General features: G+C 48.4%; 4 protein-coding genes and 1 long non-coding RNA gene across 5 annotated transcripts; 3 read left to right on the forward strand and 2 right to left on the reverse strand.

Moving 5' to 3' along the window:
• The first annotated feature begins 2,165 nt into the window (after positions 1-2,165).
• LOC117854858 (germin-like protein 1-1) lies at positions 2,166-3,483 on the forward strand. Its single transcript, XM_034737114.2, has 2 exons — positions 2,166-2,662; positions 2,755-3,483. Exons 1-2 carry the CDS (start codon positions 2,542-2,544, stop codon positions 3,288-3,290), a joined length of 657 nt encoding a protein of 218 aa, XP_034593005.1. The 5' UTR covers positions 2,166-2,541; the 3' UTR covers positions 3,291-3,483.
• A 1,644-nt stretch (positions 3,484-5,127) lies between these two features.
• LOC117854860 (uncharacterized) lies at positions 5,128-7,417 on the forward strand. The gene is made up of 2 exons (XR_004640386.2): positions 5,128-6,055; positions 6,190-7,417. It is a non-coding gene; the product is annotated as an uncharacterized lncRNA (long non-coding RNA).
• Positions 7,418-8,415: 998 nt separating this feature from the next.
• Positions 8,416-11,018, reverse strand: LOC117854857 (cinnamoyl-CoA reductase 1). The gene is made up of 5 exons (XM_034737113.2): positions 10,814-11,018; positions 10,579-10,736; positions 10,322-10,504; positions 9,863-10,218; positions 8,416-8,871 (listed from the first exon to the last, which is right to left on the reverse strand). The coding sequence occupies exons 1-5, from the start codon at positions 10,968-10,970 to the stop codon at positions 8,703-8,705; spliced, it is 1,023 nt and encodes a 340-aa protein (XP_034593004.1). The 5' UTR covers positions 10,971-11,018; the 3' UTR covers positions 8,416-8,702.
• A 5,557-nt stretch (positions 11,019-16,575) lies between these two features.
• LOC117854810 (probable xyloglucan galactosyltransferase GT19) lies at positions 16,576-18,615 on the forward strand. The gene has a single exon (XM_072294276.1). It carries the CDS (start codon positions 17,083-17,085, stop codon positions 18,535-18,537), a length of 1,455 nt encoding a protein of 484 aa, XP_072150377.1. The 5' UTR covers positions 16,576-17,082; the 3' UTR covers positions 18,538-18,615.
• Positions 18,616-18,736: 121 nt separating this feature from the next.
• LOC117854808 (flavin-containing monooxygenase FMO GS-OX-like 4) lies at positions 18,737-20,793 on the reverse strand. Its single transcript, XM_034737061.2, has 3 exons — positions 20,070-20,793; positions 19,874-19,944; positions 18,737-19,749 (listed from the first exon to the last, which is right to left on the reverse strand). Exons 1-3 carry the CDS (start codon positions 20,686-20,688, stop codon positions 19,027-19,029), a joined length of 1,413 nt encoding a protein of 470 aa, XP_034592952.1. The 5' UTR covers positions 20,689-20,793; the 3' UTR covers positions 18,737-19,026.
• Between the last annotated feature and the right edge of the window lie 2,275 nt (positions 20,794-23,068).

The raw sequence follows: 23,068 nt of genomic DNA on the forward strand, positions 1-23,068 counted from the left end.
CCAATGCAGGTACATTTATTTAGGATCCAGAAAACTAAGCAGATAGCACGATTTTCAATCACGATTAATATTAGTTATTAGTGGCAGTATAGATATTTCTCATCACTACTAGTGTGTCTGAAATTTTCTAAATGGACTCTCTTTGTGGGATGGACGGAGTATATGCCTTCGACCTATTTTTTTATTAACTTGTTTTTTACCTTCGCTTGACACTGTTGTTTTTAATTGCTTGTTTCATCATTTTGTTATAGAAATGGCCCGCAATAGGCAGACTGCTCGCCCTATTGATCAGGATGATCCTTATGCTGACAAGAGCCTTCGTGAAATCCTTCTAGTGAAGAAGCGATTGAGAATCCCTTCGGAGCTGAACATGGCAATGTTTTTTCGTGATGAAGTTGTCCTAGTTCCTAGAAAAGGTGAAGCTGCTATTTTTCGGGATTTCTTTGTTGCCGGGCTCAGATTTCCTTGCGATGAGAACCTCATCCTGATTTTTTACAAGTACAACTTGAAATTCCACCAGCTTACCCCCAATGCCATATATAATCTAACTTTTAAAGTTTATGTGGGCAGTGAAAACATATTAGGGAACCATTGATGCCGATGCTTTCTCTGAATTCCATGAGCTGCATCCGTGAAAAAGGAAAATTACCTTCGATAGTGATGATGAGTCTTTTGATGCTCAGTTCGGGTGTTGCACCTTCATTCCTCACGGAGAGAACAAAAGGCAGAAAATAACTTAGATCCAGCTCTCCTAAGCCCAAAGGAATAAATGGGATGACGATAGTTGCAGTACTGATTCTATGTTACGGTTGCAGTTCTAGATCGCCAAAATCCTTTTGTCGTTACCTATCCCTTCGCGTCAAAGATCGAATGTCCTAGCTTTGTGAAGTGCTGCGAAGCTTTTTGTTTTGCTGTTAGAATCAGTGGTGGTCGCGATGTTATTGAAGAAAGCATTGCTGCTACAATATGCCCTTTGTCTCTATTGGCTGGCAATCAATGAAGTTTGTGCAAAAGATAGTGTGTGGCATATCTCAGAAGGTACCATTTCCCATCTTCGGGCTCACTCACCTTAATGATAAGTAATGAGGTTATTATATAGAAGAAGTCGAAAGGGAGGCCTTTTACCTGCTTGGGCCATACCATGAGAAAAGGAGTACAAATCTTCTGTTGAGATAGTCTCTTATGGCGGTCATGTAAATCGTGTGCTTGATGAGGTGGGTGTTAAATGTCTACCCGTAGGAAACCTAAGAAGCCTATGCACCGAATGTGAGTCATGAGCAACATTATTGGCTTAGAGGTTCATGGATGAAAGGAGCAGAAGTGGAAAGGTTCTACCATCGAGCCCCTACTTTTGAGCTCTAGCAATAAGTTTTTTCACGACCGTATTTTATTAAGAGGAAAGAAGTAGGGTTGCATGTTTGAGCAGTGTCATCTAGGATCGACGACCTGCTTTACAAAAGAGGGTTAAGAGCTCTAGCAATAAGACCAAAATCACTAAAGCTGAGTAGCAAAAAAGAAAATTGGATTCAAGCTTAGATTTGAGCACCTGTGCTGCTTGAAAGTGGTTGTCCTGGCAAGTGAATCCCCAAGGAATGTTGGTAGCACACCGTTCTATCAAGCCAAACCCAAACTCAATCACTTTCCTGACGAGTTGAACCATTTCCATGAACAACCCACCTTGCAGCCTCATACTTTATCTTTGACAAATATACATCATAGTGGAATTTGAATTGTATGTGCACCCAAAGTGTCAAGTTCTTGCAATGAATTAAGCATTCTTAGACTAATTTGCGCCCACTTGTCTATTTACTCTATTATAGAGTTAGGAATTGATCTTACGTATTGAGTATTGAGTAGAGATAGGTTTAAAACCACTTATAGTGAGGTTTACTGCGATATTTCTCAGGAGTGAAGCTATAGTGTAATTAGGGTGCTAATGCATCCCAAAAATGAAAAAAAAACAGTGATAAAGTCTAATTTTTTACCATATATGCACCCAAGACTCAGTTTTATGCATCACAAGGTAAGTGCACATCCCTCCAATTCACTCTAGTTTTGGTTTCGTCACTGATATTTCTTCATTGTATGCTCATGTCTTCTCATTATTGCAATGGATGCAGGGAGAATGTATATTTATACCCTTTCCCGACCTGCCTCGACCTCAAAAGCTCCTAAAGACGAAACAAATAGACCGTCTCTACACCGCGCCATGCCCCACGACTGCGTCCAGTATTAGCTCAATCATCCGGCATGTGTGGCAGTCACCTGCACTGCATAAACAATGCTATGTGGCTGCGCAGCCTCATGCTTGTTTTGTTCTCGCAAGTTCCTTCCCCGTCGTCGCCTTCTCCGTTCTTCGTCTAAGGAACCTGCTCATCCATGCGTCCATATACAAATCTCCTGTCTTTACTGATTAGGCTCGCTAATCTCCCTGCTATAAGTACGGTCTCCTGCTCTGTTCATTAATTTCCATCACTCGTCGGACACCTGCTGTTAGCAATCCCTGCTGGTAGCATCATCCGGTGCCGACCAACCTCGCTCATGGCAAGGATCCACCTCTACGTCGCCGCGGCCTGCGCCGTCGTGCTCGCGCTCGCCTCCCCGACCCTCGCCGGCGACCCCGACATGCTCCAGGACGTCTGCGTCGCGGACCTCGCATCCCGTAAGTCAACGACGACTTGTTCGACCTCTGCCAAGATTCTTGTGCCTGATCTTGCCGCAGCTGATTGATCGATTCATTTGTTGTGCTATCAGCGATCAAGCTGAACGGGTTCCCGTGCAAGGCGAACATCTCGGCGGACGACTTCTTCTTCGACGGTCTGAGGAACCCCGGCAACACCAACAACCCGGCGGGGTCGATGGTGACGGCGGCCAACGTGGCGAGTTTCCCGGGCGTGAACACGCTGGGCGTCTCCATGGCGCGCATCGACTACGCCCCGGGCGGCCAGAACCCGCCGCACACCCACCCGCGCGCCACCGAGATCATCTTCGTCCTCGAGGGCACCCTCGAGGTCGGCTTCATCACCACCGCCAACAAGCTCTTCGCCAAGACCGTCACCAAGGGGGACGTCTTCGTCTTCCCCAGGGGGCTCGTGCACTTCCAGCAGAACAGGGGGTACGGCCCTGCCGCCGTCATCGCCGCCTTCAACAGCCAGCTCCAGGGCACGCAGGCCATCGCCATGACGCTCTTCGGCGCCACGCCGCCGGTGTCCTCCGACATCCTGGCCAAGGCCTTCCGGATCGGCAACGGGGAAGTCGACGCCATCAAGGCCAAGTTCGCGCCCAAGTAGAAGGAAGCCTTTGGCAGTCTGCATTCGTTGATTTTTGAATAAATCGCGCATGCCGTTTGCAGGATATGTATCGTGAACGCTAGTGATTGCTGCGTGCGGTTGAATTTGTTCGTCTTCGGTTTCAGGGATTGCTGACCACGCTTGTCGTTGTTAATTTAATTTGTGTGACACCAATAAGATCATCACTTTTATAGTTTTGTTAGAGTTATAATTGGTTTTTCAGCCAGATTATGATCGGAATAGTGCTTACTCTTCTTTGCTTTCCAATTCATCAAGGAATTAGCAACGATAACACACGTGCCCAGCATTGGCTCTGGTTGTCCCCACACATAAAGTCAACTGCTAAGAGAGCTTCTCGCCCCCAAGAGATTCTAATTTCTTGCGATTATAAATTGCTCTGCTTTGGATTCCGATGATTTTCCATATGTCCTAGCTGACTGGAACCACCTTCTCGCGTGGTGACAGAAAGCGAAATGGTGTGGCTTCACCGGCTAGATAGGATTCAAATCCTAGTACTTACGGATTTTACACATGCTAGGACTGTGATCTTCAATGGCACCATGCTACCAGTGTCCACTGACACCCCAGCTAAGGCCTTCCGGATTGGCAATGAGGAGGTGGATGCCATCAAGACCGAGGCCTCTGACCGTTGGCATTCAGAGAAAATTCTGAATAAAATTGAGCACGCTGATAATTGCTGGTTGCATCGTCCACGCTAGTGATCACAGCGTCACTTGAAATACTTTTCTTCTTCTTTGGATTGAAAGGTCGTTGACCAAGCTTGAATCATATTTGCTTATGAATTTGAAGTGGGAGAAACAGAGATATGGTAACTCAGTTGTTATGATGGTATTTAATTCACTAGTATTTGTTGGCTTGCATAGGATAGAATCCAACGGATGATCACAAAATAATCTATCACACATGATAAATGCTTCCGTCGCTTTTCCCAAAGGAGTTAAATTGTATTTGACAAAACATATTCTCCAAGCTATGATTTAATTTGTTGGCGGCTCTATTTTTAGTGTGTAATTACTTATGTGTAAATCTACCAACAATTTATATCCATAGACCGCTGAAAAAAATTACCTAACATTGTTACCCATAAGTTTTTACATAAGTTGCCAAATAGTCCCTAAATAAATTGATACATTATCCCTTTATAAATTGTTACACTGTCTATATATAAATTGTAACAATATAGAAGTTGTCATGCGTTCTTTGAAACTAGTAAGTTGATACAAATTCATTATATAAGCTAAGGTGGTACTAGACATACATGTTTTACACTGCACAATATAAGTTGCTATGTGTCCATTTATAATTTTGGTGATAGACAAACAAGTCAAGTTGCTATTTTCAAAATACAGTATAAATTGCTACACTGTAAGTTAATACTGTACATTCAAACAAAAAATTATCTAATACGGTTCTTATTTTGTAAATCTCGTCATAACGAATGCAATGGTAAGAACAAATTTGAAAAGTAGATGGTTGATAAAAGAGTAATGCTCGTTTAAAGAAAAACAAACATATTATCTCCGCTTACATTAGCAGTGATGTCATTCCGCAAGTGACGTCTCTGCGTACCTTTCCCGTGCCATGCTTTTGCGCTTTGCTCACACATGATGCACGTGATGGGTAGTAGCATAGCGTGGTCCGGTAGGGGAGAATACAAGGTGCAAAAATGCTTAGCATAGGGCGTCCGGTGGCTAGCATATAAATCGTACGAGGGTCCCACCCACGTGAGCCAGCAGGATCTTTTCTGCATTGATTTTTTCTAGCGTTGATTTTTTTTCCTCGTCCTCTCGCTGACTCGCTCCTTATCCGTTCAGTGTTTGTCTCATCCCCATCGGCCATCGTTGGGCGGAGGCATCGCCATGGCTTGCCGTCCCACCCCCAAGAGCAGTGAGCATGAGGTCGTGGGCTCATGGCGGCCTGCTTTCCTTCCCCTCTCCCCTCCTTCATCCTTCCATTCCACGCCCCATGGAGGTCATGGGCGAGCACTCCTACAACTTCTCCAGTCTCCACATCGGCTGCCCACCCCCATTGCCTCCGCTCTCCGCTTGCCCTCCCTTCACCTCTCCTCTCCACTTCCTAGCGAGTCGGCGTCCGGTGACTCCTCAACCTCCGTGCCGCCAGCATGGACTTGCAGGCACGGTTGATGGAGGAAGGAAGTCACCGACAATCCCTTTTCCCATTCCTGCTTGCCTCTTTCTCTCATCAGGATTTGATGTTTCCGCATCTGATTTTGGTTGTTGAAATAATCAATTTGAGATATTTCAATGGGGATTGCGATGCTATTAGAACTACGTATTTTTAGCATTTTTTCGATTTTTACATCATTTGGGTTGTTCAGATTGTATCCTTTTCATGTTGCAATGATAGTACGTGCAACATCAAATTTTCTTTTAATCTTATTTTTGTTGTTTGGTTTTCTCTCCCATTGGATGGTAGTGAGCTATTTTTTTTGCATATTTTTTGATGTTACAAATTATGTTTTGACGTGTTGTGGAAGAATTTTTCTCTGGTGTTGCATACAATATTTCTATATGTTACAGGAGATCGCTCGGTGAAAAATATTTGAATGTTTTATGCTGTTGCAGCGGACGTTTTGGAGGAAAACTACCGTCGGCGCTAGCAAGTCCCTACAAGGTGAGGCTGGGGACCCAGGGTCAACATTCAACAACGCGTTTTGAGCAACATCTATTTACATTAGTTATAAGTTATATGAACATCATGAGACCTTATCTGCACTGGCACAGGTAAAGTCAATACTCTTTTGTCGACTCCTTCAGGTTGATTCATTGAAACATCAAAAGTCAAGTTTCATTGGCATCGCTCTCGGAGCTGGATGTCGGCTGGGTTCTCAACCTGTCTGAAATCGATGAATCTGCAGGAAGCGTCCTTATCTGGCGGCAGTTCCAATATTTTGCAGATAGCAGCTGGATCCTGGCTCTATACAAGATAAGCGAATCCATCTCTAGTTGCTTTGATGCATGGTGCAGTCAGGAGCAGGATGAAGGTCAAGGAACGAGCAAGCAGCCACTTGAATTTGTTCAGCTTGTTGAAGCAGCTGTGTTGAAAATGCTCACTTTTGTTGACGCCATTATTGCTGCTGCCGCGAGAACCAACGACAGGTCGGGGGCAATGGCACTAGCTGATGAGAAGCTCTGGGTACTGATAGAGGTGCATGACGCTCTATCTATGGCCTTAGAACATATCATGTCACCGTCCCTTTCTTCACCCTTTGGGGAATCCACTGAAGGTACGATGAGAAATCTCTTGTCAGCAGACCTGGCCAAGTTAGATGAGGCCATATGGGACACAATTGTTGAGATCCGGAACAGTATCCTGGCCTGGATGGACGACGATGGTATCCACCCTTACGGCTCAAGCGACATTCACAAGATATCATGTATTCAGTAACAAGGTGCACCAACATTCTGTCGTCCAATGACAAGTCAGTTAATCGCATTTTACATGACGCATTTCTCCGCGTTAAGTATGTGCCTGAGAATGAAAATGTGAGCCTCTTGAGCAGCCTCATCATAGAGTTGGCACGTTCACTAGAGGAAAAGCTTGCCATAATGTCCAGGTCCTGGTTCTCAGATCAGAGCCTCAGGTTCCTATTCTTGATCAACAACTCTGACTTCATAATGCAGCAGCTTCACAGGCACTTGTGTTTTCCATTGCTAACCCTCAGCCACAAAACTGACGGCTACATAAATAGTTATCTCCAAGTGTCTTGGGCACCGGTGTTGAAATGCTTGCAGGATCCTGCTACACCTCATTGCTTCACTCGATGCTCACCGCTCACGAAATTCAAATCAAAGTTTCATAAGACCTACACCGTGCAAAAGCTCTGGAAGGTACCAGATCCTGATATGAGAAAAAGGCTGCGGAAAGCCATCATCGAGAAAGTCATCCCGGTCTTTACACAATTCTTGGAGGATAACAGCATCAGCACCCTAAAAGTCACTACTCCCAGGAAGGTAGAGGAGATGTTGGCAGATCTATTCGAAGGATAAACTAGTGCGCGTACCATAGAAGAAACATGTACGTAGAGAAGAGCAGTTAGTAGTTCTGCTTTCATCTCAGTTTGAAACAAAAGGTTGCTCATGGAACGGATTGAACTTTCTGAAGCTCTGTGTGAAGCAAAAAGAAAAAAGAAAAAACAAATAAATCCCGCAGCACTACAAGTTTGTCTTTGATGTTGTACAATATATAGTCGGGTTTTCAGAATGTACAGCTGGGAGCTGCTCTTGATCCTTTGCCTAGTACTGACAGACATCATATTCTTTTCTGTCTTTGCAATGGATCGGACTTGTCTCATGTATTTATGAAAATGACTAGCTGTTTGTCTTTTGTTTTTACAGTACATAAATGGTCAACATTTTTGAAAAGAAGAAGAAAAAAAATACTTGTCACCATAGTCATATGATAAATATTGAAGTGCTCTATCCATTTTTAAATATATGACATTTAGAACATACTATCTAGTACATCCTCTCCATGGTGCCATGCCACCAGTGACCACCGAAATCCTGGCTATGGCCTTCCGAATTCAAGACCGAGTTCATGCCAAGAAGAAGCATTTGACCATTGGCATTCAGAGAATTCTGAATAAAATTGAGCATGCCGATAATTGCTGGATGCATCGTCTATGCTAGATTGCTAGTGATCACAGCGTCACTTGAATTTTATTTGTTCTTCTTTGGATTGAAAGATCGTATTTGGTTGATGCCCTGATCATGTCTATCCCTTTTCTTGGCCATCTTTAATTAATTTGAAGTGGGAGAAACAGAGATATGACAACTCAGCTCTTATGATGGTACTAAATTCGCTAGTATTTTGTTTGCTTGCAAAGGATAAAATCCAACGTATGATCACAAAATAGTCTATGATACACTTTTCCCAAAGGAGTTAAATTGTATTTGACAAAATAAGTTTTCCAAGCTATGATTTATATTATATATAAACCTTGGATATATATACCGATTTCATTAATATTAGTCATGAATCATACTACATTATCATTACTTCATGACTGAGTTTGTCAGTAATTGGAGTTGGGCAATCATTGATATAAACTTTCAAGGTTGTAAGCATAGATTTTTAGAGATACATCTCCATTATAGTTGTTGATATCCATATTTTAGCGAAATGGTCTCCATCCTCGGGTAAATAACAGTCAACTGCAAAAGATGCTGACAGAGAGAGAACTGTCAAGCCTAAATTTGTAGTGCTGAATTTGTGAAGTATTCAAGAAATTATTCAGTCTAGCAAACCCTCATAGAAAGTTTATTCAAGTACACATATTAAGATATGGATTCCATCGAATATGAAATCCCTTATTCCTCCACCTTTTTCGCGACCGCCTTATTCCTCCACCTTGATAGACATGCGCCCTTACAAGGCTGACTTGTGCGAGAGCACTGGAATATGACCTTGGGCTTGTAGGCACAGAACTGTCCTGTGTAAAGTTTCTTTCAGAGGAGTGAACTTCATGCCCAGAGCCTGCAGCCGTTGTGTGGAGAACTTGTATGGTTTGACCCTTGCCGCATTGCCATCCTTACACCTAAATGAGTGAACAAAAGTGGGAGTGAGTAAAAATACCAAGCACGGATTTATTTTTTCGAACAAAGGATAAATATGTTGCTTTGTAAATATTTTTTTTCAACAACTTACAGGATTTTTCAGATACATGGTCAAGAACCATAGTACACCAAAAGAGCCTTTTTGTCTACTGTACTTCGTAAATATGAATGACACTTCTAATTGTTACTAAACTCATCAACCTGTGCTTTTGCACGAGCTAGAATCTTAGAAGATATAAGTATTAAAAGTTTATGGATAAATGTAGGCCCACAATAAAAAATGACCTATCTTTGTTCATTTTTCTAACACAGATACGCATATAGGTGTACTATGTATCTCTATCTGGTTGCAATAAACTTTAGTTACCAATTACTATATATTCTTTTCCATTTATACACACAGTTGTTCCTCTTTGCATCAGACCAACATAGGCATATGTTTACTTGAAACCTTAACTTATAATTATGTCAAGTAATTAATATTGCAGTTCAGGAGTCATGACTCCATGAATCTAGATTTTGGCTTTACAATTTTGATCTTATTAGTTGCTATAATTTTTTCTCCACATGTTGACTTGAAACTTAAATACTTGTTGTACATCTTATTCAACACCCCCTTTAATGTTTTATTAAAAATATGAGTTCCATATCCTTGTCTGCACTCTTAGTTACTATAATGGCAGAAATAGGCATTTCAGCATGTACCATGCCTGTTTAATTTCTTCTATCGTGAATCATGAGTGTAGTGGTATACTTTTTTTTCATATACAGGATTTATCTCTTTTTTTAGCAAGCCTTGCAAGGATTAATGTGGAGAAGCCTCCAGTTAGTAATAGTAATGTAGTATTTCTTGAAAGACTAATTGAAAGCATCATTATTTTCTGACAAGAAGATTGCAGCAAAATTATCAACAATAGCATCATACTTAAAAGTACTTTAGTTTTATGAACTTCAAACAAGCAGTGCATATACTTAGTAGTGATTGGATACTGTGGGAAGAGCTCTCTCATCATTCGAATAAACTCCGACCGGTGCATCACATCGCCAATGCAGAGATAGCGTCCACGCGCAGTGGGGGTCTCGTACACCAACACATGGGCACGCGCCACATCCTGCACATCGACGTATCCAGAAACAGTGTTCGCATACGTCTTCTTGGCGCCCTTCATGTAGGAGACGATGAGCAGTTGTATGCCCAAGTTCAGCGTCGGCTGCAGCATTTCACCTAGCGTCAACGATGGGACGACAACCACCAGCTGTATCCCTCTCTTTGATGCCTCCTCCATTGCTGTTCTCTCAGCAACCGTCTTCGCGTAGCAGTACAAGTTCTGTAATATATAGCATGTTCTGTTATATAATATTATATTAGGCTGTACTTAATTATCGTCTTCTGGATTATTAGTGGTTCATCAGAACAGAGCTCGTGTAGACCTTTGTTTTTAAGCAGAATTCAAGGTCACTCCAGCAACTCTCGTCCAAGACCTGATCAGGACTCCTGTTAGGGTTCATATGGACAGCACCGTAGGATGAAGTGAACACCACGCGCTGCACTCCCTTGTCTGCCGCAGCGTTGATGACATTCTTCGTTCCCTCGATAGCAACCGCCATGAGTTCCTGCATGCATGAGATTCAGATGGGTTAATAATCAACGATGCTTAATGATTATTGATGGAAGTAGAATAACTCACCGGATCATTATCTGAAACCGGAGAGGCGACATGGAAGACGCCACTGCATAAGCTGAACGCAGCACAGAGCGACTTGTAGTCCAGCACGTCTGCACGGTGCAGAGAGAGCCGTTCTTTGGCCCCATCCAGCGAGTGCAGATGAGCATTTTTACGGTCCTCTAGCACGGGTAAAGGGTAAAACGAGACCTCATCAGTAACTGTCAAGCTAGCTAGTGCAAAATCCAGCTATACTCACCAGGGTTCCTCGCGGTTCCCCTCACGGCATAGCCACGCTGGAGCAGCTCCTTGACGAGCGACGACCCAATGAAGCCTCCGGCCCCGGTCACGCACACCACCATGCTCGATCGATCCGCTCCGTCCATTGCTGCCGTGAATCTGTGATTGGCGTGCATGTGCCTCAGCTAGCAGGATCGGGGGCTCGGACACTGTCATATGATATGACTGCCGGAGGAGCTGCTATTTATAGAGCCTTTTCGGTATGGCCTGGATAATTCCGCCTATGATGCGACAGAGGAGAGAGAAGGGACGCCGTTTTAATTAAGTGAATGTGACCCATGAAACAGAGACTTCCTGCTGTCACTATCTTGAGCATGTGAAACACATGGTCCTAAACGTGACTAGACTGTGACGTGCCGATTTCCTCTGCTCCCTTCGTACGAAGACTGTTCGTTTAGAAATTTTTAGATAAGATAGTAGTAATGTTAAAAGTTCAAGATACCCCTAATAACTCTTCTTAATCAGATGGATTACCGACACTACGCCAGAAACAATTTGTGCTGGTACGTCGAAATTAGCGTGCTGGCAGGCGGAATTGGCACCCGCCAGCACAAAGGTGACCGGGACCGCCTGGCTAGTGCTCACCAGCACAGATGGCTCTGTGCTGCCGAGCAATCTAAGCACACGCCAGCACAGATGGGATGCATCTGTGCTGGCGGGTGCATTAGGTGCACTACTAGAAAACTGAACATTAATCCCGGTTGGGAAGGGTCATATCTCTCCAATGCCCAACCAGGATTAATTTTTCGAGATAAAAGGGGGTCTTTTAGTCACCTTTAGTCCCGGTTGGTGTTACCAACGGGAACTAAAAAGTTTAAAAAAATAAAAAAGCCACCGCGCCCGCCCGCACCGCCCGCCCGTCGGCCGCCCGCCGCCGCTTCGCTCTTGGCTCCCGCTCCACCGCCCTCGCCCGCCGTCGCTCCCGCTCCGCTGTCACCTACCCTCAACTTCACCGCCTCTCCCGCTCCGCCCACCTCCGCTCCGCCCGCTGCCACTCCCGCTCCACCCGCATCGCCGGCGCCGCTCCGCTCCGCACCACCAGCCCACTCGTCCTCGCCCCGCTGCCGCTCCTCACTGCCAGTGAGGGGTGAGCAGAGGGGGAAGGGGAGGGGAGCAGAGGGAGAGGCCGGGAGAGGAAGAGAGGGAGGGGAGGGGACGCCTACACGAGAGAGGAGGAGAAGGAGGAGATAGGAGGCGCCAAAGTGACGATAGTGAGGAGCGCGCCTGCCGGTGGAAGATAAAGAGAAGGAAAAGGAGAGAGAGGAGAAGTTAATGTGGAGGGGGAGGCGCGTGGGAGGGGGTTTTGTCCCGGTTGGAGCCACCAACCGGGACTAAAGGTCCTCTTTTATCCCAGTTGGTAATTCCAACCGGGAATAAATCTTTTGTCCCAGTTGGAATTACTGATCGGGATAGGGGGGACATCGATGCCAGATTTTTACAACTGGGACTAAAGTCCCTCCCATCGATGTCCTTTCGGTGCCTCACTTTTGATCCGGAACTAAAGGCACTTTAGTCCCGGGTCCAAAGTCATCCGGGATAAAAAGGGTTGGATGGAAGGTCAGTTCTCTAATAGTGGTGGCCCGCAAGCACAAATGACAGCAAGCTAGCGAAGCGAATAGACCTTATCTCCATCCGGTGCCTCTGCTCCATCCCTACCTTATCTCTTTGCATTGCTCAACGTTATTACTTTCACCGCATACTTCTCTCCCATCCTCACATCTCTCTCCCTTATCTCTTTCTCCACAATGAAGTTGCGGCCGGCTCAGACGATGGAGCGGTGGCTAGCGCGTGTTGCGTTGGCAAGCTACAGATGGCGGAGCCGCTGCTGGTGGCCCCATACTGGTGTCTGGTGCGGGCACGAGCCGCGTCGACCGGAGCCACAGGCAGTTGCGACAACATGAGCAGAGGCGCTACGACCGGCAGACCTTGGGCAGCTCTAGTGCGCGACGGCAAGCTTCTGCCGCTGCTCATGCAGCTCGTCCGAGGTACGTGCTCAATCTTGCAAGAATAGCGGCACCGAAATTAATTGTAGTAAATGAACAAAAACAAAATCACTGCATATTCGTTGCTCAGGTTGGCAAGGATGTGAAGGGTGATTGCCGATGCGCACTGGGGATGAAGCGAACTGCTGACGAGGTGACCATGCTGCTTATATCCTTGGCCGCCGCTGCAGGTGGCTATGGCTCCGATTGGGGAAGGAGGCATCAAAGGCACGCCACCACTGCTGAGCTCTACGCGGACCTACGCGCTCGGCGGCGACTCCAGATGGGGAAGGAGGCATCAGTGGCTTGCCGCCGCCTCCAAGCTTGACGCGCTCACGCGGAGCTCCGCGGCTGGCGCATGGCGCAGAGGCGTAGGCCAAGTCGCTACGCATAAACGGCAGTGCTCTGGGCTGGGCGCACGTGGTGGAGTCCAGAGCCAAGAAGGTCTGCCTCAGGCTCACGACGACGTGAGCTGCAGCACGAGGCGGCGGCGCGGCCACGGTACTAACGGACGAGCGCTTACGGCTGGCTTTTTTTTGTTTGCTAAAGTTATTTTTGCTAGCGGACTTCTTAAGCATCCATCAGCGCAGATCCAATTTGTGGTGACGGTCAAGCACCTGACAGCGCAAATCGTATTTGCACTGACAGAAAGTTGCTGACGGGTGCGAAACCCACCAACACATATATGTTTTAGCTGCCAGGATAGATGTTTTCTGCTGCAGTGCAAGTAGAATTAATTATGCATGCACGCTTTCAGTAATTATCAGACCTATTAGACTTCATTATTTAGCGAGTCTGGCTTAGGCATCGATGATGGGAGTAAATGATCGATTTGTTAACTGGATCAGAAGGTATTATTAGGGACATACGTTTTGAAGACTAAACGAATAGTACAGAGTAAAAACCTGATAGCCTGGTAGCAACATAAAGCCTAAGATGTGAAATACTGACCAATGATTTCTGTGAAAATATGACGTTTCAAAGAAATTAAAAGCAATTGAATTTTTTGAAAGTACATTTCGTGATGATTATTTCCATTGTCAATCAGTTGTCTCGGCGTCTCTCTCTCCAAAAAACAATCGATTTATGATACAACCCGAGGGTTTTGTCGATCCGAAAAATGCTGAAAAGGTATGCAAGCTTCAGAGATCCATTTATGGATTGAAGCAAGCATTTAGGAGTTGGAACATTCGTTTTGATGAAGTGGTCAAAGGGTTTGACTTCACCAAGAACGAAGAAGAGTCTTGTGTTTACAAGAAGGTTAGTGGGAGCTCTGTAGTATTTCTAATCTTATATGTGGATGACATATTACTAATTGGAAATAACATTCCTATGCTTGAGTCCGTAAAGACTTAACTGAAAAATAGTTTTTCGATGAAGGACTTAGGGGAAGCGGCATATATTCTGGGCATTAAGATCTATAGAGATAGATCGAGAAGGCTTACAGGTTTAAGCCAAGATACTTACATTGACAAAGTGTTGAAGCGGTTCAGCATGAAAGAGGCAAAGAAAGGCTAAGCATGATGCGCATGTAAGAGCTATGGGTATTAGGTACCTTCTAGATTGACTCTAGTGCAAGTGGGAGACTGTTGGAGGTATGCCCTAGAGGCAATCATAGAGATGATGATATTCCATTTGTATCCATGATTTGTATATTGTGTTCATTGAATATCCATTAAAGGCTACTTGAATTGATTTGCAATTATGTGAATTGTATGTGAAACTCTTTACTTGTATGGTTATTCTAAAGTTGTCCCTAATCGGAGTTCATGTGAGGACACACATGAATATTAGACTAGCACATGTATTAGTTGATGACTATGTTTCACAAGTCATGGACATGGAGATGTTGAACTAATAATGTGGACACATGTGGAGACATGTGCTAGGACTGACCCAACACGAGAAGTAGTTCTCTCTTTAAACAACATATACGCTTTGTTCTTAGACCTGAGATTGTCGCATGTATTCTAGATGTGGATCGACCTACTTAGGGGCTATCAAACGCTACGCCGTAACAGGGTAGTTATAAAGGTAGCTTTCGGGTTTGTCAAGGAGCATGCTATGAGACATGGTCAATCAAGATGGGATTTGCTCCTCTCTGATTGAGAGTGATATCTCTGGGCCCCTCGAGTGATCGGATCCAAAAATGCATGGCCATGCTACGTACGGTTAAGAGTTAGCCCACAAAGGGATTCCGAATCACAGAATCGAGAAAGAGCGGTCGGCTTGAAGCTAGACCAAATATCGTGAGGCAAAGGGAATAGCATGTATATTATGTTGTGATGGTTCATCTGATATGATCTTCGTGTGCGTATAGGAGTTGGCACGTCTTGCTAGAGGCCGCTACCGACTATTGGGCCGAGTAGGAGTACTCGGGCCATGTCTATACGTATCCGAACCCATAGGGTCACACATTTAAGGGGCTGGAAGCCCAATTCGGATCTGATCCGAGTTGGATTAGGTTTAGAAGTACTAATGGGCCTCAGACCCAGAGGCCCGTCAGGAACCTCTATAAATAGAGGGGTGGGGGCGCCCTAGGGTTTACACCTTTTTGGCGAAACACACCTGTCGCGCCTCCCACGCCCTCGCCTGTTGCAACTCGCGGATCTAGCAGTCCGGCTTGCGACGCTTCCTCCCTGCACGTGTGGATACCTTGGAGGTGTTGCGCCTGCAGCACTTGGACGAGCCGCCGACGAGCCACGACGAGCCGACGACGAGCCGTGGCACCGGGGCCGATCTTGCTGCACGTGGACGAGCTGCTGAGGAGCTGCTGGACGTTGACGTGATCGACTACGTACGACTACGTTGATCGACTACGTGATCGTCTTCACTGCATCGACGCATATCTACATCTTCCGCACCAGTAGTGCGTCGAGTGGTAATCCCGTGATCCTTATACGGCAGTTCTTCCTGGTTTTTACGCGGTAGAAATTTTGATTTGCGCTAGTGTAGCCTACCTCGTATCCCAACAGTCACACCCTCGAGCGCTCCACCGTTGACGTCGTCGCCTCGGCGGCTCCATTCCTCAACGACGCGCGGCCCCTGTAAGAGACCTACAAGAGGAGAAAAGTGAGGGAGGCGGATCTACGAGGGGTCAAAAGAAGAAGAGGAACGAGAGGAGGTTGTTTACCTGCGCAGCCGGAGCCCGGAGCCGGAAAAGACGAACTGCAACGGTGGGGAACCAGGGAGTGAGGTGGATTTGCGAGGGTCGGGGGGAGGAGGCGAGGAACCGAGGGAGGCGGAGGGCCAGAGGGGCTAGGGGAGAAGCGGGGTTACAGGGAGGGAGGCGGATGGGTGACCGGCGAGCCGGCGGTGGGCGAGGACGCCGGATCTAAGAGGGGAGGAGCAGTTACAGGGGTAGGGAGGTGGAGCCGCGGACGGGCCACCAGCAAGCTGGCGGCGGGCGAGGACGCCGGATCTGAGAGTGGAGGAGCAGTTACAGGGGTAGGGAGGCGGAGCCGCGGAGGGGCCACCGGCAAGCCGCCGGCGGGTGAGGACGCCAGATCTGAGAGTGGAGGAGCAGTTCTGGGGGGAGGGAAGCGGAGGGGCCACCGGCAAGCCGACGGCGGGCGAGTACGTCGGATCTGAGAGTGGAGGAGCAATTACGGGGGGAGGGAGGCGGAGGGGCCACCGGCCACCGGCGAGCCGGCGGTGGGCAAGGACGGCGGAGGATCTAGGGAGGAGGCGAGGAGCCGGGAGGGAGCGAGGGAGCGCTAGAGAGTGGAGAGGGCGAGAGGCGGCTCGATGCGGGAGGGAGCGGGCACGGGGGTTAGGGTTTCGGCCGGGGGTGGTCGGCGCCGACGCTTTATACGGCCTTTGGCCGGGCGAGGCAGGCCTAAACAGGTCGTGCCGGCCGTTGCTGGCCCACGGGCCAAATGGGCCAGGCCGTGCCAGGCCAGCCCACGTGCTAAGGTAGCAGCCCAAGGCCGGCCCGGCCTGCAAGGCCGCCGTGCCTGTACCGGGCCAAAATGTCGTGCCGTGGGCCGGTCCACGGGCCGCGGGCCAAATGGAAATCTATACTTGCGTGGGCCGGGGTTCCAATGATGAGCCCAGCAGCAATTGTATTCTCTGCATGGATGGTTCAGTTCAAAGGCGGACGGGACGGAACTGCCGGGAAAGGCGAAGGATGCGGCATGCGCGCCATCAATCCATCATCCCCCCAACTGATTGACTGATACGCATATGATCCGCGAGACATGGAGGACATGGCTCCAGGCAGATCCTTCGTCTTCTTCGCCCACGCATGCCGCCATTTCTTCTCAATGCCCCACGAAGGCTTGATTCACCGATCGAGATGCTTCGTCCCGGCTGCTGCTGTCGCCTTCTCCTCTTCCGGCTCCTCGCCTGCTGCACCGTCGCCACCGCCGCCGCCCAGGCCCAGGATCCCTGCGCCGGGCGCCGCATCCACGTCCGCCGCCTCCCCGCGCGCTTCAACACGGAGCTCCTCCGACACTGCGCCACCGCGTTCCCGCTGGCCGACCCGGGCTCCACCCCCGCCTGCGCCTCGCTCGCCAACCACGGCCTTGGCCCGCGCACCCACAACGGCAGCCGCTCCTGGTACCGCACCGACGCCCGCCTCCTGGAGCCCTTCTTCCACCGCCGCGTCCTCGAGCTCCCCTGCCTCGTCAGCCGCCCCGCCCGCGCCGACGCCGTCTTCGTCCCCTACTACGCCGCCCTCGACGCCCTCCCCTACGCCCTCGACCCGGCCCTCCTCAACTCCTCCGCGCTCCACGGCCTGCCGCTCGCGCGCTTCCTGGCGCGCCACCAGCCGCGGGTGCTCGCGCGCCGCCACGGCCACGACCACTTCTTCATCCTCGCCGGGCCCGCCTGGGGCTTCTCCCAGGACCTGCAGCATGTCCCGCACGGCGGCGCCGCCGAAGACGGCGACCAGCAGCCCGGCAGGATGTACGGCACCACCTCGCTGCTCCGCCTCCCGGAGCTCCGCAACTTCACCATCCTCACGCTCGAGTCCCGCGCCTGGCCGTGGCAGGAGCACGCCGTCCCGCACCCGACCTCCTTCCATCCGGCGTCGCTGCCGCGCCTGCGGGCCTGGCTCGCCCGCGCGCGCCGCTCCCGCCGCACGGCGCTCATGCTCTACGCCGGCGGCGTCTCCAAGCCATCCAGGCCCAACATCCGCGGCGCCATCCTCGCCGAGTGCGCCAACCGCACCGCCTCCTGCATCGTCGTCGACTGCTCCGCCGGCGCCTGCGCGCTCGACCCCGGCGTGTACATGCGCCCCATGCTTAGGGCCAGATTCTGCCTCGAGCCGCCCGGGGACACGCCGTCGCGCCGGAACACCTTCGACGCCATCGTCGCCGGCTGCGTGCCGGTCTTCTTTGAGCACGACGCCGCGCGCCTGCAGTACGGCTGGCACCTGCCGCCCGGGGGCTACGACCAGTTCTCCGTCACCATACCCAAGGAGTCGGTGGTGATGGGTGGCGTCAGGATCGCCGACGTGCTGGCAGCCGTGCCGGAGGCCCAGGTGGCCAGGATGCGGGCGCGCCTGCTGGAGATGGCGCCCAGGGTACTCTACCGGCGGCACGGCAGCACGCCGGAGCTGAAGGAGGCGAGCAAGGACGCGGTGGACCTTGCCGTCGAGGGGGCGCTGCGGAGGATACGGAACCGGGTGCGCGCGCTGGACGGCGGCGATCCGGACGCCATCTACTCGCTGGAGGACGACGTCGTCGACATGGTGTAACGCGCGTAGCTAGCTATCTTTGTTGAACTAGCTTGCCCCTAGTATTTATTTCGACAGTATAATGCATGCGTGGATGTTTCACTGAATCAAGTAGCAATGTAGCATGAAACATGATTGATTTTCAGAATCCTAACATTTTGCCATTTAGTTTTCTGTGAGTAGTGAACCCCTCTGCTCCCAAGTGATCACCTTACAAATGTAATGCTAATGGCTCTCATTCTTCCTTGAGATGAAGATATGCAATTGAAATGTTGATAAATAGTACAGTGCTGCTTCGGCGCCCCCAATCAGGACGCGTCGTTAGTTTGGCCGCGAGATCATCCCAACAAAGAACACCTAACTGATTTACACTTCCAGCCTTTCAGGTCCATGTATATGCAACGGAATAGCCTATGTTTGTTTGTGATGACTGATGAAAGGGGACAAAAATGATTATTGTCTGAACTCTGAAGAACAATTGTATATGTGCAATTAATGTAGCTAGAGGATTCAATGATACTTTTGGAAGTCCTGGTTCGCTTGCTCCAGCAGATGGTGATCGTCCCACTCATCTCGGTATGTCTCCGGGCATTCCACCTTCTTCTTGCTGGCGGCGTCGTACATCTGCCTCCTCCAGCCCTCCACCTTGGCGTGGCCGCACTGCTCCGCCAGCCAGTCATCGTAATCGAACTGATCGTGCTTCAAGCAGTGCGTGTACCGAACGGGCCATCCGATGGCCTCCAGCTGCGAGTACAGTGCCCGCACATCCTCCATCATCTCTTCCTCCGACGGGAGCTGGATCCGCCCCGACAGGGCGCCGGCGACCCAGCTGGCTTGGAGCTGGACCAGCGGGAACGGGATGACCTTGAAGGGCAGGCCGATGAAGGCGAGGCTCGGCGCCAGCCGCGGCACGAAGACGTGCTTGTAGAGCGGGTGGATGCGGTTGTCGTGGACGGAGACCGTCTCGCCGGCGAGGAAGGGGAAGCTGTACTTGTAGCCGGTGCAGTGCATGATGACGTCGGCTCTGACGGAGGTGCCGTCGCGGAACACGACGCTGCCGTCGGCATCAGCGCGTTCCACCATGGAGTGCAGCCACAGGTTGTGGTAGCCGGGCAGCCTCTCGCAGGTGGCGGCGGGGGACGCTCTGTTGGCCATGTGCACCTCCCTGGCGACGCCGGCGATGTCCCGGGAGATGTCGCCGCCGCTGTTCTTGGCACCTATGATCACCACAACCTGCATACAGTCGGCAGTCAGTCGGCACATCAATTTTTAAATCGGTCACATGCATGATTTCGTTCGATTCAATTGACCGGGTGTAAACTGTAATCAATCGATTGAGACGGACGGATCGGAGCACCTGATCGCGGAATGGATCCGGCACGCGGTAGCTGTGGCTGTGCATCTGCTTGCCAGGCCAGGCGTCAACGCCTGCAGAATGCAGATAGAGCAGCAGCAGGAAGCAGCAGCGTCGATCATCAGGAGTTCAACAGGACTGACGATGAACATCTATCTACTCGATCGATCGATCTCGATCGATCGGATAATTATATTACCGGGGATGTCGGCGATGCGCGGCTCCGTGTAGTGGCCGTTGCAGACCACGACGGCATCGTAGGACTCCTCCTGTTCCTCTTCGTCTTCCCCAGTTCGTGCCGCGTCAGCATCAGTACCACCACCACCAGCAGCCTTCCTCCACCTCACCCTCCAGTGGTGGCGATCCTGGAGGACGTCGACGGCGGTGACCTCGGTGCCGAAGCGGACGAGGCCGTGGAGGTCGAAGCGGCGCGCGAATTCCTGGAGGTAGCGCAGCACCTCCTCGTGGCGAGGGAACCTGCGAGTGTCCAAAGAATCCGGCGCCGCGGCGAAGGGGAAGTCGAGGAAGCCCATCACCTCGCGGGGCAGGTTGGTGCGGAGCGACTCGTAGAGGCTGGAGTGGCCGCCGTCCTCCCGCGGCTCGTAGATCCAGGTGCCCCCGACGCCGCCGGAGCGCTCGAAGATGACGGGCGCGTGGCCCTCGCGGCAGAGCTCGCGGGCCGTGGCCAGGCCCGCGGCTCCGGCGCCGATGACGGCGACGCGGAGCGAGCGCATGGCGGCGCGATCGGATCCGAGAGGAGGAGCTGCTGCTCTGCGGGTGGTGGTTGGTGCGGGAATCGTTGCACGAGGAATAGCCATCGCAAATGGACTGCGAGTGCGAGTCTTTGTTTTTTTAGAGGAGGAGGATGGCAGTGGCCACTGGCAGCTTCGTCTTCTTCCTCCATCCAATTTGGGTTTTCTTTTCTTTCCGTTTCCCTCCCATCCTTGAACTTGAAGATGCTGACGCGACACGACACACGACCACGAATTGGGTGTGCTGTGGGTCCCGCCCCGCCCACTATCGCCCGTCCAGTCAGTGCAAACAATAAAAGGAAAGGAAATATAATCTGTAAACTAAGAGCAACTCCAAGAGGATGCTAATCTTACCCCCAATACCTTTTTTAGGAAAAAAGAGAGAAAAAATAAACTCCAACAATCCACCTAAACCTTCCCCAATTTTTTAGCGACGCTAAAAAACAGCCTGCCACCGCGTATATTTTAGCGTTGGTGTTTTTCCCCCAATCCTGATTCCCACACACCCGCACGTCCCTTCCGATGGGCCCAATACGATGACATGGCCTGTGTTTGAAGTATTGGGGGCTATTTATTAGCGATCTGCTGTGGACTGATATGTTTTTGGGGGAATTTTTTTTTGGGAGAACTCCCAATACATAGTTTTAGGGAAATTTTTTTTAGGATACTCTTGGAGTTGCTCTAACAGGATTGGTTAAAGTATTGGCCCACCTTCCATGATTGATCAATTAAGTCATACCGAACCAAAGGCTATTTCATCATTCTCATTCAGTCATTCCTCTCAAGTTTACCGAGGGCCCGTTTGTATGTTATATACTTATATGTTTTTTTTTCCTAAATGCCATACACAAAATATCACAATTTGGGAGTATCGAATGAAAACAACGTACGGCGTGTGTTCGGCAATCACAGATTCACACGAACGACATGTTTTTTTTTCATATTATTATTTTTATTAAAAACTCTCCTATAGCTGTTGATATACTAGAGTTCGTGAATATATATTTTAATTTTTTTTAAACTACATATTTTTTAAATTAGTCATGCATGTTTTTCATAAACACAAGTGCACATTAGTTATGATGATTAACCATGTGGTGTGTGCGGTGTGCCCCCCCCCCCCCCCCCCCCCCATCTACAATTGTGAGGTGAAATACGGTGAGGATGTCAGATTTGTGGTGCCAAAAGAATAGTACATACCCAAGCTATCCACCTTTTCTTTCGCTGCCCACCACACATCTATCTATACTATTATATATCTATACTTCTATACTATTCTATTGAGAGAATTGAAAACAATTCTCACATAGATTAGTGGGTTTGTTTGCCTACAGTTTTATGTCCGGTGATAGTGTAATTGCTCAGTTACTGGCTGGAACAGTGCTTTGCTGTTTTTTTTTTGCTAGAACATTCAAATTGCATGTACTGCAGTGCATCCTCACACTAGTGGTAGACCATTTTTATAATCTTATGATACAGTAACATAGGGATGGTTGTGTATCCATCTGAAGTCTGTTTTATACAATCTAAGGCAAATTCTAATTAGAATTAGAATAGAGAAAGGTCATTAGCTAGGCTTTATTGCTAACGTGGAGCAAACCTCTTGCCAACAGCTTTATTTGATTATATTTATTTATTTTTTCTTATTTCTTTTGATGAGTAGGTATTTACTATATGGTACTCCATCCATATCAAAATTTTGTCATTATTGACTTTTTTTTTGCAACGTTTGACTGTTCATCTTATTAAATTAATTTATTGTAAATGTACGAAGGTAAAGTGAGTCACAAATGATACTTACATAATTTTTTTGAATACTAGCATTACTAGGAGAAATACTCATATAAAAAGGTGAAATTTAAAACAAGTTTGTTATTTTGAAACTAAACTAATTAGTTTGCTTGTTTTAAGTGTCATATATTTAAAATAGAGGGATTATCAGTATATTTACTTTATTATCAGTTCAATTTAGATCATGGAACATTTTCCATGGCATCTTAACACACAAAAGCCAGTTTTGTCACCAAAATATATCAAAATTATTTTTGACAAGTTAGGAATCCTGTTTATTACACCCTCCAATTTAAACGATAGATCAATTTTCAATTCTAAACTACATCCAACTGTTGAAATGACAAATTAATCCTCCGGATTGTTTCAAATGTGGTTTTTCATTTTTATAGAAATAATAAAAAATATCATTTAATCTTAAAAGAGATCATAATAATTCATTTTAAATTAGGAAAATATGAAAAACCTATACTAATTTTTGACAAAATAACCTATCTGGTTGTTCTCTGTTTGGGTTTATTTAGATCCTGCTTGTTTATAGTTCTAGTGTTTTATTGCTTGTAGGCATGTGTGTTATTTATTTAAATCGGACTAGCAAAACCCATCCATGCTTTTGCGTCTGTGGAAAAAAAATGCTACTCAAGATTACCGTAAG

This window comes from Setaria viridis, chromosome 5, assembly GCF_005286985.2.
Source record: "Setaria viridis chromosome 5, Setaria_viridis_v4.0, whole genome shotgun sequence".
Classification (NCBI taxonomy): Eukaryota; Viridiplantae; Streptophyta; class Magnoliopsida; order Poales; family Poaceae; genus Setaria; species Setaria viridis.

Bases quoted from the DNA above. Each gene is read 5' to 3' on its own strand.
- LOC117854858 (XM_034737114.2), top strand. From the start codon at position 2,542: ATGGCAAGGATCCACCTCTACGTCGCCGCGGCCTGCGCCGTCGTGCTC. The intron at 2,663-2,754 runs GTAAGTCAACGA...TTGTGCTATCAG, and splicing joins CGTCGCGGACCTCGCATCCC to CGATCAAGCTGAACGGGTTC.
- LOC117854857 (XM_034737113.2), bottom strand. From the start codon at position 10,970: ATGCACGCCAATCACAGATTCACGGCAGCAATGGACGGAGCGGATCGA. The intron at 10,737-10,813 runs GTGAGTATAGCT...TACCCGTGCTAG, and splicing joins GGGAACCGCGAGGAACCCTG to AGGACCGTAAAAATGCTCAT. The intron at 8,872-9,862 runs GTATATGCACTG...TCACTCATTTAG, and splicing joins CAGTATCCAATCACTACTAA to GTGTAAGGATGGCAATGCGG.
- LOC117854810 (XM_072294276.1), top strand. From the start codon at position 17,083: ATGCCGCCATTTCTTCTCAATGCCCCACGAAGGCTTGATTCACCGATC.
- LOC117854808 (XM_034737061.2), bottom strand. From the start codon at position 20,688: ATGGCTATTCCTCGTGCAACGATTCCCGCACCAACCACCACCCGCAGA. The intron at 19,945-20,069 runs GTAATATAATTA...TGCATTCTGCAG, and splicing joins GCGCATCGCCGACATCCCCG to GCGTTGACGCCTGGCCTGGC. The intron at 19,750-19,873 runs GTGCTCCGATCC...GACTGTATGCAG, and splicing joins CGGATCCATTCCGCGATCAG to GTTGTGGTGATCATAGGTGC.